This window comes from Dendroctonus ponderosae, unplaced genomic scaffold (assembly GCF_020466585.1).
Source record: "Dendroctonus ponderosae isolate FM_Combo_2020 unplaced genomic scaffold, Dpon_F_20191213v2 Dpon_F_20191213_159, whole genome shotgun sequence".
NCBI lineage: Eukaryota > Metazoa > Arthropoda > Insecta > Coleoptera > Curculionidae > Dendroctonus > Dendroctonus ponderosae.
Genome location: NW_026017736.1, coordinates 22514 through 38452, shown reverse-complemented (window position 1 = coordinate 38452; position 15939 = coordinate 22514). Strand labels below are relative to the sequence as shown.

At 33.5% G+C, this 15939-nt stretch overlaps 1 protein-coding gene across 1 annotated transcript in view; it reads right to left on the bottom strand.

The window, feature by feature from the left end:
- Nucleotides 1-950: 950 nt before the first annotated feature.
- The window catches only part of LOC109534487 (calcium/calmodulin-dependent protein kinase type II alpha chain), a gene marked incomplete at both ends in the record, with an annotated part of 32491 nt that continues 17502 nt past the window's right edge, over nucleotides 951-15939 (bottom strand). Inside the window, 6 exon segments of the mRNA XM_048663328.1 lie at nucleotides 951-993; nucleotides 1052-1135; nucleotides 1268-1390; nucleotides 4776-5057; nucleotides 5122-5260; nucleotides 6174-6228. Of these exon segments, the coding sequence (XP_048519285.1) occupies nucleotides 951-993; nucleotides 1052-1135; nucleotides 1268-1390; nucleotides 4776-5057; nucleotides 5122-5260; nucleotides 6174-6228 (726 nt within the window).

Sequence of the window (15939 nt, the reverse complement as noted above, 5' to 3'; positions counted from 1 at the left end):
GTCATCAGATTATGATCCCGACGAACTCATGTTTATTTCTGTCTCAGAAAATTTAACTGCATTTTCGATCCACCATAAACTATGCATTGTGAATTTGAGTCTACGTTCTTATATTAGATTTATTGTTGTATTAGTTTTGTTGGAGTTAGGAATAAGTTTGATAATTTTATGGAAAAGCCGCATTTGTTGGTTGAATTTATCACACATGCAGTTCAAAATAAAACAACAGACGTTGTTCACCTATTGCCATTTAACTAGAATTTTCTTTTGTTTTTATGATTGCTCCTAGTCGAATATAATATAAGTGAGTTACATTAATTATTACTTTTCCGTCGTCCCATCTGCTCTTGTGCTTTGTATTGAAAACCCTTATCAAAGTAGGAAATTAGTCAAAAATTACAAAATTATTTATGTTTCCTTTACCCGTTCATCACTTGAATTTTCAGTCTCAATTTCACTACGATAAATGTGCGCTATTTGATAAATTGTTGTTGAAAGCTTCAGTAAATGTAACTTCTTGACTATCGATTGGATCAAGGTACTCAAAACAAATCGCTCAAAATCAAAGCCCAAATGTAGCAATTGGTTTCCCGCATTTGGGACATTGTAAACACAATGTTTAAATAGCAATGTTGACTGAAATGTTACCCCTTTAGTCTCCTTTCTAATCGTATCGCACTGTGCCCAATTAAAAATAAATAAAAAAACATATCTAAGTAAAGGTATGTCCATACTAGTTTCGGTGTAAACTGGTGTAGGTGTTGTTTTGTAAAGTGTAAATCATTATTAGATATACATAAACAGAGGGATGTTTGTCAATTTATTATTACACTGCTATTACTTAGAATATAAAAAACTGTTATAAAAGTGGAATATTAGTAAAAGACATGTTTAATGTTATTATACGTAGATTGAAACCAGTTTGGTATGTAAAAATCAAGATAACTTACTCGAGAAATTTCTCGTAGCCAACATCGTGGTTAAAATGGCACCCTGAAATAATTAATATTTACGTTTCTCACTGTTTCTATGAACAGTGAAATTCACTAACCTTCAATTTGCGGCGTGCATTGAATTTCTTCAAACAATCCACAGTCTCTTGTCGGTGAACCACCGAAGCAACTCTTTCTCTTTGCTGAAAGCGAATAAATGTGAAAAATTCGCTTTACTCTGTTAGCAATAATTCGAGTAATCGATCAAAGTAATTCCATGTGACAATTTGAATGATTAACTCAAAATTAAATATCGTAAAGCATCGAACACTCACGCAAATCCATGGATGTTTCAGAGCGTCGGCGGCCGTGATCCGTTTCGATGGGTTGACGGTGAGCATTTGATTGATGAGATTTTTCGCCTCCGGTGTCACGGTATCCCATTCTGGACTCGGATACTGAAATTCAATGTTTTCTGGTAACACGTTGCATACTCAGTTTCCCACTGGGATCAGTTTTATTGAAATTAGTTACCATTAAGTTACTGCATTCAATATCAAATCGATATTGACATTCAAAGGATTAATAATGGACATTTTAATCATGAAACGTCTGGTGCGCGTTTTGGCACTGTTTCAGAAATAGCTAGACACTTAATGGAACGTTATTTTGATATGCAAATGATATTTGAAATTCATGGAGATTGTCAACTATGGAAATCAGATACTATGGAAATAATTGCTAATTCTGCATTTCATAACTTGCCCGTTTCATAACAACAAATTATGTTATACTGATGAAGGTCTGATTGAAGACGTTGCTGGGAAATGGTGAAATTTTGATGTTTCAGAGTAGATTGGATTTTATATACAGCGTGTCCCAATAAGGGTAAAGAGCAGCTGTATCTCGACAACGGTAAGGACTAGCGGTTTGTTGTTTGGCGGTAAAGTTGACATAAAAATGACTGGATAATGTATTTAAGTTCTTAGCTCGAGCCCTAGGGGGCGTAACTTCTACTACAAAACAAAAAAGTCTTGGTATCTCGGAAAAGGGGGAGATGAGCCATAACTTTAAAAAATCATTTGAGATCTTGGGTAATACCGCATTATTTACTTCTTTGACATTATTTTGCATTTATCAGAATAAAAGACAGGGAGGCCCTTGCAGTTTTCAGTACCTACTTACATTTAATATCTCCTGAACCACTTAACCGATTTCACTATTTTTGGCCTTGTTTGAAAGATGATTTTAATGTATTTTAAAAGCCGTTTTTCATTAAGCCGATTAAATACAAAATCCACCACAAACTGATAAACTTTTTGTTAGCAAAAAGTAAAGTGTTGTCTAGAGAATCATATCATATCAATCATATAGAGTGGTGAGCTAATGCATGTCTCTTAATAAGTAATTTATTAACAAATAAAAAAGTAGGTATTAGTCTTTAATAAATATTCTAGGACTTGTGACTTTCTTATACTTATGTTGAAGTATTTTTGAACTCAGGTTAAAGGATAAAATGTTTCAGTATCTTTGCGAATATTTCCTTGAACTGATCCATTCATTAAATGTATATCCGCTTATTTTTAAAATGTGAACGTTTTTAGAATTTTGATTTCTTGACAATCGGTTCCGCTTTTGGCAATGTATTCGTGCACGTTTCCCAATTTCAGGCTGTAATACGCTAATATAGTGAAACCGGTAAAATACATGGTAATTCACGGTCGATGGCGTATTAGACGTTAATCGACAACGCGATGCACGATCTTGTTGAAAATTTATACCACTTAGTAATATTGGATTACAACGCAATTTAGATGCACCTAATGTTAAAAATTTGTCTCTGGGCCATTAACACTCTAGGCTTGAGCCTCACAAACACCATTTTCTGTGGTGTTTTGTTAGTGGTCTTCTAGCTTGAAACACAAACGACTCTAATTTTCCATTTTATTATTTTTTTGCGAATTAGACACTTTAATTCTAGGAACATAATTTCGTGGTCTTCCCGAACATCGACTAATATACAGGGTATTTTGTATGTAGTATAAGACACTCGGTATGATTTAGAACAATATGGGGTTTAGGCAGAGAGGTTTCAGAACCCTGACCTAAAATAGGAGATTTCCAAGTTCCAAATCGCGATGCAATAAAAGGTTTCTTGCAATCAATATTATTTAATATTTGGGAAACCGCTTTAGATATGTTTCTTCTAATACGCCATAGACCGTGAATCACTCTGTACATTGAAGGCATAATAGAATAATTTATATATAATAAAGACACAATTTAACAATCTGGATACAAAAAAGGTTTGGAATAGACAAAATCTCTTCCAAATGTAAAAATGCGTCAACTTTTACTGTTAAAACTTACTACTTATACTGGATACCGGGTGCTTTTTATACACTTCCCAAATTTCAAAAGACTCTTTACTGCACTATTTAAACAAAATTTGGTATTTTGATCAATTTCGAGGAAAAAAAAAACACTTAACATGTAATTGCCATAATTTACATGCCACTATTTTTTTTAAACAACACGAACCTTTATGATTTAGTTATTAGATTTGTGCGGGCAATGTTCTTATAACCACTGGCTAAAAATCTTAGAAACAGTAATAGTAATAATAATTAATCATATACACCAACGCCAAAATACGCTCGGAATTCCAAATATTTTTAAAAAAATTTAACAATCAGTTAGGAAAATATTTAACTCTTGCATTATGCCTGTATTCTGGACACATCCCAGTCATTTGAACATTTGAAATGTGTTATTCTTGAATTGTTTGTCCTGTATTTTCAAAAAATGCGATTTTTTAAAAATAGTTGAGGACCAAATGAATCTTAGCTTTTTAATTAATTAGTTCTTTCTTTCTCCCAAAAAATTCTTTGGGAGAGCAAAACATTTGAAAAACTTACCCCAAAAAAGGAATTGTTTTTGAATAGAAAAATATTCTGTTAAACATACTGCTAACAAATATGATGGAAATATTTCATTCTATACGAATTTCATCAACACAACGCGATTTACAATATTTTATCGTGGTTAATTCTTGCTCCAAATAGTTGATTCAATTAAATTTAGATAGTTACTTTTACAATTTATTTTCATTTTATGCTAATCAAATGAGAAATTATTGAGTTTGAAAATATTTAAATTAATTTGCTTGCCTGATTTGTTCGGATGTTGACAACAAGCCCTGAAGATTAATGGAATAAGAATTAAGATGAAATGTGGTTAAAAGTAGATTTTATGAATATATTTGTTCACGGTCCGTTACTTCCTAGCAATTATAGTTAACATGAACTCCACTGATCAGGATATTTGAATTAAGTTAATATTTTTCTTAATATTTAACTTCCCAATAGTCTTTCTCCAAATAAATGACCTCCCTTTTGAATCGCTCCGTATATCATTTTTTTTTCAAGAGACACTTTTTTTTTAAATAGATTTCTGAAGCAGAAAAAGTCGCAATAGAGTATTAACGATACAATGCATTACACAACACTTACACTGGAAAAAGCAAGAATCAATGAAAACCAGAAACTGCTAATAGTAAGCATTGATGATTTATATTTGCGCTTTGGCGCCACACATTTTAATAAAGTCCAGCAGTTTTTTTTTCTAAAAAACGGATATTTGTTCGAACGAATACTGTTTCTGTTAAACTCCACAACAATCAAAAAGATGACTGCTCTAGTATACTGACTTTTTCTTTAAATGGTTCCATTTCATGCAATTGTTAGGATGTGTGAAGGGAAATGGGCGTTGAATAGAAACCCATAACAAAACCACGATACTTCCTACCAAATATAATGAAAATAAAGACTTATGGGTACTTACATCATAAGCTCCTGCTTTAATTTGTGCATAGAGCCGATGTTGATCCTCATCCCAAAACGGCGGATAGCCAACCAAGAGAATGTAGAGAATGACGCCGCATGCCCAGATATCGACCGGCTTTCCGTAGGGTTCCTTTTTCAACACTTCGGGAGAAAGATACCCTGGAGTTCCAGCGAAACCAAACCACGCCTGCTGTTCACCCTGCACCTCGATAGCTAAGCCAAAATCAGCGAGCTTTACGGCGGCTCCTTTCGCTTTGCTAGCCAGAAGCAGATTTTCTGGCTGGAAAACACGTCGAATTTCACATATCCAGTCGGTTCTTTGCATGCAATTATTATTGGCTTACCTTGAGATCTCTATGTACAACACCATTTTGATGGCAATGATTAACGGATTCTAAAATTTGTTGGATACAATGGGAGGCATCTGCTTCCGAGTAAAATTCTCGGGCTACGATGTCTTCGAACAACTCGCCGCCCGTTACCCTGTAAGTTAAAAATGATCTACTTTAGTTTACGGTTCCATCAAATCGTTATTTTAATAAAGTTAATTATTAACTTAACCGGAAAAATCGGGTTATTTATCGAAACGTTTTATTTCTCATTGAACTCAAAAATCACATTGAGGTTTTGGGTAATTTGAGTGATTTTGTTTATTAGATTTTCGCTCGTAGTTTTTGAGACGGAGAACACAGAGGAAACCTCATTGAAAAAACGGATTTTACTGTAAAGACAAGGCTTATATAATAGATGGAAACTAGAAGGCCTCAATGCATTTCCGATTCAATAAATCTCAGATCAAGCATTATTTGCTTAGATTACCACAACACGAAACGTCATCTATTTATAATCAACCATATAATTTATACTAATAGTGTATGTTTCATCCACCAGATATTGATTAAGTTGTAATTCTAGTTCATTATGTCGTAAAATAAATGGAGCTCAGAACAGACAGGTAAATGAATAATAGAAATATTTTAATCTGCTTGATTTAATGTGAACGATTCACTCTGTTCAACTGAAAACCCTCTTCTTGAAAAATTCAATTACTGTAACAGTATTAGCACTCACAAGATTTTCCATCTAGAGTATTTTTCTGAAAATGTAATTTCGACTCGATTTGCCAGAGCTTTATGCGAATAAATATTAGATATTTGAAGTCATGATTCATACCAGGCATGACTCAGCTATTGAATTGCCGTTACGAAATCACGCTTTATAGCTTTTCCTCAGCAGTTTATGATTGGGTAGCATTGCTGATAGCTGCTAGCGGGTTGATAAGAAAGTTTAAAAAGCTCCACTTTAACTTGCAATCCCTATTAAAATGTACACACAGCACAGATTGCCCGTTAATAGGAAGTGTTTGACGATTTAAAAAGGAAATTTGCATACTTACAAATCGAAAACCAAATAGTGGAAGTTTTCTTCTTGTATGCTGTCGTGCAGCCTCACTGAAAAGAAAGAAACCACAGTTAGTACACTTGAACGTACTAGACGTTAAACATGCAATAAAAAAGTTTTGGACTTTCCTAAATTATGTGCAGATTATTTACACTGGTTGCTCTCACTAACGCTTCACTAGTGTAAAATTCTATCAACCTGTTCCAAAAGCAAAAGCGTTTGTTTGATTCGTTCTAGTAACCAAAATGAACATGAAGAAAATTATAAACGAAGCTATTTTGAAGTGTCCCATGAATTACACTAATTTAAAATTTGCAAATTAAATATTGATAGTCTCTTAAATATATTTTAAACGCGAAGACTTTTTGCAGAAAATGGCGCTATATTATTTACTTCCAACAGGTTTCGTAAGAACTCACGCTGAATAGGACACGATATTCATTAATAATATTCCAAATCAAATTTATTCCTGGGTTTCAGTCATTTATTGTCTCTTTTTATTAATCAAAATACGTTTCGGTGTATTTACAACGCTACACATAAAAACTGATGATGGTGGAAAAGTACACCGAAACGTGTTTTGATTAATAAATAGAGACAATAAATGACTGAAACCCAGGAATAAATTTGATTTGGAATTGAAACACAATCAGGAAAGTATATACAATGATTAATAATATTGTATTAGAGGAATACTCAACATCCAACCACCAACTCACTTTTTTACTTTACCTACTGTTTTAATCCAAAAAGAAAACTTTCGTTTAAGAATTGCGTGCTTTATTAAATAGGTATCCACAAGAGCTTTTAGCTTCTGATATTCAGAACTGTTTCAATGTGTGCCCTGTGTAAATCGGGCTTTTTGTATTGAATTAAAGATAACTGAATAGGAGCTTCAGATCGACTTGCGAGATCGACTTGTTGAGAAAATGCGAGTGAAAAGATCATGGCGATCGATCGGATCATCACTCCTCTTCCATTCGCCCAGGAGGATTTTGTAATCGCGGTTACAATAATTTAATCTGGCGCTACCGATGCATGTTATCAAGATTGTACATGTTTCACGTTTAAAATGAAACAGTAATGCAGTGGATGACTGAACATAAAAAGATAGATTGGTCTAAAAGAAAGAAAATGTCTTTCTATAATCATGTTCTTAGAGGCAAAAGTTATGAGACTCTATGGTCTATGGTTAGGAATTTAATGATAGGACAGTTTCTTAAGACATCACATATTTATCCAGATACTTTACGATACTTTCTCGTGCCTGAAGCCATCATAGGAAGAAAAATATTCTCATCAGATATGGAAGCTAGAAAAATATTTGGAGTATGATAAGTATCCTTAAATAGGAATAACATGAGGAAAATTCGAGCAACTAGGATATTGGAATATCCTCAAAACGCGAGAAAGTTGAATCCATTCTCAGGTGTTAAAAACAAACCACAAATATATGACATACACTAGGGCAGGGCAAGCAGTCACTAAGTAACTTTTCAGAATGACTGAGATGAGAAAAATACGAAAAATTGCTAAGAAGACGCTCATACAAAGTAAGATGGATGAGAACTAGAAGAAATGGGGAGATCGTGCCAATTATGGTACTCATCCTTTGCCACCAAAGCACTAATAGTTCTTCTGGACGACGATGTCAGCGCTGGTGTGACTGGGAACTCAAACTTTAGGCTGCCTTGCAAAAAAATACATACAATACGTGTCCATAAAATAAAAAGATGTGGAAAAAATAAGCTCCTGAAAACTGAGGATCAACTCCAATAAACTGACTGCGCAATAAATTCAACGATAAATTCATCCCAGAAAGAAAACAGAGCTTGAAACAGCCTTGGCATTTTCCACATAATGAAAGGACTTAATACTATTAATATTGGATTTGAAAACGTATTTATTAAGGCCCTAGATGTATTAAAGTTCAAGCAACCAAATTAATTAAAAATAGCTGCAATTCCTTTAGCAAAGCTGAAGAAACTAAAAGGCTACATTATCTTTGTGCTGTTACGTAGATTCCAGTCTTATTGCTGCGCCTCGTTTTAATTAAAACTTATTTTTAGCTCCTTTATTATCTTCCTACGAGAATTTCAACCATCGAAGGAAAAGAAATAACTTTCTGATGCCGCTCTCTAAATGTCCCCAGAGTGTACCCGAAACTGATTTACTTGAATACGTCAGTGGAAAGTTTCGTCGAAGTAGGCGTATCTTACAGCTACTCTTATTTGAAAGCATTAAAGGAACCGTCTAGAAATCCGCAAAAACTTCCGTCCTTCCACAAATGTACTCAGCGGAACTTATACGGCATCTAACTAAGTCAAATATTCTTTAAGTTCCATGGAATATTCTAATTTTACTTTTATGGAAGCGGGACAAAGCATAGGACACCAATTATATTTTCCTTATCCTAAAAGCTTTCCTACGCTCATAAAATCCGGTTCTCTTCTTCCGTTGCTTTAATAACATATAAAGGGGATCGGCCTGGTCAATAAAAAGTCAAATTTCAACTAAATGGAAGGTAGCACACGTGTTCCTTATCGAATGACGCTGCCTTTCACAAATTGCTGCGAAAACACCTATATGGAAACCTCCTTGGAATAAAAAAGAACCGAATGACAAAAAAGAGAACGTTCAATAAGAGGGAAATAAAATTGACAGCCTTGGCTCCAGACATGATTGATATATGGGGAAATAAAACGTACAATGGTATAATTTAATATACTTATTGAAAGAAATTCTTGAGCTCAAGCCAAAAGGCCAAAAAGACCTCTGGTGTTGGACTTTGATCGATCGAAAAGAAATAAACTAAGAAGAAAACATTGTGTGTTTCTATCACAAACGAGGCAGTTGATGTTTATCTGGATGAAAATCTGAACTTTTTTATGCGTTTAGGTTGGTAGCGGCTAATGACTAGCTTATGACTTCCTGAAAAATAACCTTACGCCTCCAATCAGTTCTTAAATAAATGTAAAATTATAAGTATTTTGTAACCAACCTATTAGCACTGCCATAAACCTTCTACTTCTAAAACAAACGAAACTGAAGACTTATAAATCTTGAATATGATATAAATAGAAAGGATCGATTTTCGTCGAAAGTTAGCAGAGAATCCTCTTTTGTCTCTATTACGGTTTAATTGGAGGGCTTTGAACTCGTTGACCCACAGTGAGCTCGTTACGTGAAACCGCAAAATAAGATTTCGGGGTCGAAGAATCCATCGGTTAACAGCGTTCAGCTTTTAGAAGAGCCCCCGAGATTAATAGAAAATATTCCCCATTGCCGCATTAAAGATGGTGTAACGGTGCCCTCAGCTTTATAGCTGGCAGATGGTTTTTTTTGTTCAGGGTGATAAAACAAATGGGCTGAGTTAATGTCACTATTATGCAAGAGCACACATATTTTAGCGCAAGAACTCATTTGGCTTAAATAGGTAAATTATAGTGAGGCGGTGTTGTGTGGAAAACTCTTTTTAAAGGCGACTACGTTATATCGTCTACAATTAATGTACCGGGAATTTTATTAAATATGGCCATAATGTGGCCATGTGGTTCTTTGCCGCAAAGTAGTCTGCTTTTCAAAATTGTCACATTTTCTTCTATTTAATTCTTGTTCCTAGTTTATTTATCTCTTGACCGGGATAATAATGCGAACATTTATTGATAGAGAGTCATTTAAGTAAATTATTTTATTCAGTCGAGTACGAAAGTCTTTCTTAAAAATTATTGGAAAAACAACCCTGCAAGAACTAAAGCTATTTTGATTTGATTTATAGTTCTTAATAATACGACGTAATTATAATAGAGTCAAAAAGTAGTTTCTACAGAGGAGTACGTGTTTATTATTTAAAAGTTTCTCGCAAATTTGCCAAGAGAAGTAATAGTTGACAAATCTGTGATCTGAGATCTAAACACTCTTCCAGACAAATTGTGATGAATTGTTAATTCAGGTGATAAATCGCATAGAAGCCAATAAATCACAAGTATTTATATCATTACTTTGGGAGTTCTATTAAAAACAATAATTTTAAACATCGAATTGCTCTTAACCAACCTCTAAAGGTAATATCATGAAAATAAGGTCATTTGGAGGTGCGATCGTACATGGATGCCCGACTTTTGGTTTCGCTTTTAGTGAATATCTAAGTATCATGTAAAAAATACATTTCTTTATATTTTTTCTCTACTCCTTAGAGCAAAACAGGGAGATATGACGCATGTTTTGGAAAACGTTGCAAACATCTACATTTTTAAGAATGAACGTGATTTTAAAATCATAAATATAGAGTTTAAGGGCATTAAGCTTTTCTTGCAAAACATCAACAGCATTATAAACTCAAACGTTTTTACTAAAATAAAAAACAAAATTTTGTCCCCAAAAATGTGCCCGTGTCATGAAGGCACTATTTACAACATTTAATACACTGAAGCGATTCCACTGTCGTCGTGGTATTCTCGAACCGCCGAAAACATGATTCTTCTTGGACTCTCACATTAAGTCGGAATTTTTTTTATAGTTTAAGCTAAACAACCCTAGTCATCTTTTTATTTTGATTAAATCGATTAAATAGACCCATAGATTGTGCTAGATTATGTAAAGTTTTTGAACGTATGTACCTAACGTGGGCAAAGTGTACAAATTTTCCGAATTATCAGACTGTTTTCACCTACCCCAGATCTGAGATACCGAAAATGGAAAACATCATTTGAAATATTAATTATCTTTCACAGGAATTATATGCCGTAAGTATAAGAATTAAATGACTTCGTGATTCTTTCAGACATTTTAAATTTTAAGTCGGGACTTAAGAACTGACTGAAAGTAATAACGAGTATTTAAAGACTGGAAAGTATTTTGGATTCCATATAAAAGAAAAAATATCAATATCAGAGCTAATTATGTTTGGAACTACTTTCATTGAAACAAATGTACGTAAAAAATCTTTAATAAATGAAGTGCCCCAAACTATTTTACATTATCAAAAATCGAATTATTACAAAAAATACAAATAATAATTAGATGGACGTGCAGGTAGTAAAACTAACCAATTTATATCGAGAAATAACTGCAACCAGCTTAAAAACATCAGTAGAAAAAAATGTATTTTTTCTTATGCATCTCGGATTCCTTCTTTCTAAAAAGGCATTGCATATAAAACAAAATGTCTACATCCACTTTGAATCATATATTAGCGACATCTAAATTATTCTGTGAGTATTTAAATTATTCTTGAAGTATTTGAAATAGTTTAGTACTTTCATTGCAATATTCAAATATTTGTAATAGATTTATTGAGATTTAAAGTATCAAAAACCAAATCTTTGTTGGGAGTACCTGACGAAGCAAGTAGGAATTCTAAAAGGCAAATCTACTTCAAATACAAAGAAATTAAAATACATTTTCAAGTACTTTGTTTGAAGTACTTCCCTCTGCTCCCAGCTTTCAGAGAAATGTTGCAATAGTTCGGATCATTTAAATATTTTACAATTGGCGAGTTTCATTTTTGCAAAAAGACTCCGTCCAATTACGCATGATGTTTGAATTGTTGACCGCAAATTAAAAAAATGTTGACCGCAATATTATTGTATGCAAAATATAAAATCCTACGAAAAACACGCGCAGCAACAAGTCTCTTCTAATTGGAGTTTAGTTAAACTTAACTGCAATTTGTGGAAGTGCACTGCCATTATTTTCTTGAACATTGCCGTTATAATTTAAGTGCATACGACACCCATTTCCTTATTAGCTGAAAACGTTGTTTATCGGTATTATGTGGTTATACGGTTTGGTGTTATGTCGCCTACTGCTTCCATCAGCAGTACTAAATCACCCTTAGTTAGGGCGTAATATGTATAGAGCGATTATTATTAAAACTGCAACTTAAGATCTCTTCAGTTTTATAGCTTTTTGTTGGCTGCTTTTTCTCTATAAGTAGCTGAGTTCCAAACGAAGTAAAGCCGTATCACAGAACGTAATTTGTAAATGAGATCCGATCAGGTAAGCGAATCGATCAATTCGTCAAACATGATCTGGATGGCTTAACAGCGTTACAGCTCGTCAAGTGGCTGATATTTCCGCATGAGACGGCGACTATGAAATATTGGCACCAACCTGAAACCAGGCATGTTTTATCGGCAAAAAAACAGGAACATTTTTGAATTTAGCTGAAACTGGCAGGGCGAAGCATACAAACTGTGATAAGCCGGGACAGGATGATGTTTGATCATAGCGAACACGCTTTAATACTGACAAGGGGATAGCTGGTCATGTAAATTTGTCGATAAGGGTATTTTGCATTACCGTTTCACACGGGACGGTTTAGTTTGTCGTTCGTGTTGAAGCAATTATGTAGCGTGTCAGCACAGCAATAATGCCAAATTTTCTGCAATGTCTCGGTCCTCGGGGCTTGATTGCTTCCAAACATTTTTCTAAAATTGAACAAAAGCAGCTTATACTTTTCCGTTAATAGATTTCCAATCAACCACATCGGAAAGTGTAATCCAATCTACGACCTGCTGTTTAAACGGAATCTAAAAATATTCGTTATTTAACTTTGCCTTCTGATTACCACCATATCAATTACCTAATTGCCTTTTACACAATTTATCGACATACGACATCAGTTTCTAACATGTCATTGGTTTTATTATTATCGTCGGCCTTATCTGTATACAAGCAGACATGAACGTGTTTCCGGCATATTAGCCGGGAAACTATTATCGTAATCCTTAAATATTCAAATTTCTTATGCTTCGTGGCAACATTTTCACTTGTTCTAGCTGCAGACGTTTAGAAGGTAAAGCATTTTGGACAAAATTGATAATTCAAGTTGTATGTGGAAGATGTAACGATCCCATTTTTCATTATGAAGAAATTATTGGTTTTATAATGAGCAATTTTGTTGCTTAGGAAATTAATTTATATTAGTTCATTAGTGTCCAGTCACGAAGTCTGTTATTTGAAACGATCCGTCTAATAAGTAATTAATTTCTTTAAGTAATCAGTCATGTACGAGTAATATTTCAACTGCCCGTATATTATGATTATTGACTAACTATTTTTTTCGTATTTCAATATTCATGTAGCTTAACTTTATGATGAACATATTATTACATTGAATTAATTTGATTTTGCTTTAAAGCCATGCGATTAATGGTTGTTAATAATTTTATTAAAGGGCAATTAAAATAAATTATATATTTTAACAGTTTCAGCCATCATCCATCCGGCATTGGATTGTATTTACGACTACTTACCTTATTCAACACTAAAATGCGTACTTTTACGAAAGCATTTGACGAGAGCTTCCTCAAAACTTCAGCACTTGTAAACTTATTTAAATAATACAAATTAATAATAAAATAAATTAAGCTCAAACTAACAATGCGGTATTTTCAGCGTCTATAAATGAAATAAATTGTGTACTAATCTGATTAACATGTTAGCAACTGTTTAAAATCAATATTTTTATGGGTTTTCTACATGTGTCTATACGAAGTTCTTGTTTCAATATACATGGTAATTCACAACCTTATGGACACAGAGCAGGGGCGTGTAGAGGACCTCAAAACAAATCGAGTTTTCATTTAAGTTTTTTTTCCCAGTGCCATCGTTAACAAGATACAGGGTGATAAAGTTAAAAAAAAATTGGGTATTTTCTTTTTAACTCCTACAGTTATCAGATATTTTGCTCAAATTTTTTACGTGGGCTAATGTTTAGACCCTTTACCCGTAGCTAAGGCGAGTGGTTGTGAAAATCTACAGGGTGTTCTTTTTTCAAGACGCATAACCCACTTCACCCACCCGAACTTTTATGTGGTGTGCCACTGACTTCGACCGAACACATTTTTGCATTTGCTGTTTACTTTAAGAATTTGCTGATCTCTTGCAGTTTTTTCGTATCTCTCTTCGTTTTCGAGGTATTTGCGTACAAATATAAGTCCATGTAGAGTTTCTGGGTGATTTTCTATGAATTTTTTAAATAATTGTTTTTGTGTCTCTTTGTTAACATTTTTCGGTGAGTTTCTTCTGTTCTCTGGTTCCCAAAGCTTCAATTGCCGCTTGATGTATTGCTTCTTTTAAATGCTAGTAAAAGTTGTTTGTGCTTTTATATTCAATATTCAAGAGTTGTTTGTCTAACCTTTGCTGATACAGCTTTCTAATACCATTTTCAAGTCCCTCTATGTAATACAATTTCTTGTAGCTTCTATTGTAGCCTCAATTTGTTTTCTTGGGTTGGTTGTTTTGAAGTCTGGTCCCAGGCTTTAACGATAATGTTATTTTTGCACATAGCAAGTGGTGGTCTGAGCCACAGTCTACACCTCTTCTTACTCTTACGTCTTACACTTGCAGTTGAATTTTTTGGCATGTTATAAGGCAATCTATTATTGATTTTAACTATCTTTTTGTCTGAATACTCGTCTATAATATGACGATAATAAGAAATGATATGAGTAGTATGGAATAGCAATTTTATCCTACAATAGCTTAACCTTTCTATGCCAGTCTCTCTCACATTGTACTAAAACAACTTCCTCTTATTGATCAGCTCAATTTATTAAGGTCTAGTCAACAGTGCTAGTTGATTAAAAAAGAAAATATATTCCAATAAAAATCTGCAAAGCATTTTTACATTATTGTTCTGAAATCTTATACGCTTTCTTAAATGCGTGTGCGAATTTATTGGAAATATTTTAAAATTGTTTGATTGCCGACTGCATACGTGTGCGTATCCGCTTGAATATTAACATAATTATTTTTGATCTTGTTCTATATCTGGAAGTAATCACTGTTTGAAATTGATTGGAATTCAGTCGTTGATTTGTTTCTGCATAGTGTTTTCAGTTATTGGCAAATTTGTTATATATGAAAATACCCTTGAACAGAAATATATATAATAACGAGTTTACTTATTCACCGAAGATGAGCATCGGCCACAAATTAGCAACCTCTAAGAATGTATTTTCTTACTTAACGAAAAAACTTCTATGACTAAAGTGGCAAGAAAAAAGGGTCAGCTTTTAATCACAAGGATTTAACATAGAACTCTTGTTCATGTTACTGATGTAGAAAAGCGTATTAATATAAAAATATAAAATATCTGTGCTAATAACTTCTAAATGACTTACTGCCTACTTGTATATGTAGCTGGTCTGATAAAGAGTGATGCAGTTTTTATTTTGAAAAACAAATATAAATAACAAAAATGCTTGCAATGCTTTTCTGACGCATAGTTCAGGATTCTCGCCACGAATGGAAAAATAAATTTTTCTTACTACTTAGCGTATCTAAGGATTCTAGCAAAATGAAGCGATAAAAAACCAAAATTAGAAGATAGAAGATAACTGGAGACAAAAGTCGAATACAGAAGAGCGAAAGACACAAAAATATGTTTCTTCATCCGTTTGCCATATACTATGAAAACCTAAGAGTCCTGTGTTAAAACACACACAAAACACAGTTAATTCTTGAACTTGTTGAGGCTAATTTATAATTTCCGAACAGTTTCGTTGACTGTATCAGCGATCTAATATTTGCCTAAATCATATATTTAAACATTTCTGTGGACATTCTTAGATCACCAGGTGATTTTCGCACCAAATTCCATCCAGCTTACGCCCTACCATTAATAAAAGCACTTTCAATCATCTTAATTCGAGCTTGTAACTTTGACTATTTGTAGAAGACACGTTACTTGATGATTATACAAAACAGCCACAAGGTCTAACTGAATAATTAAAGTAGATTACGTTACTTCT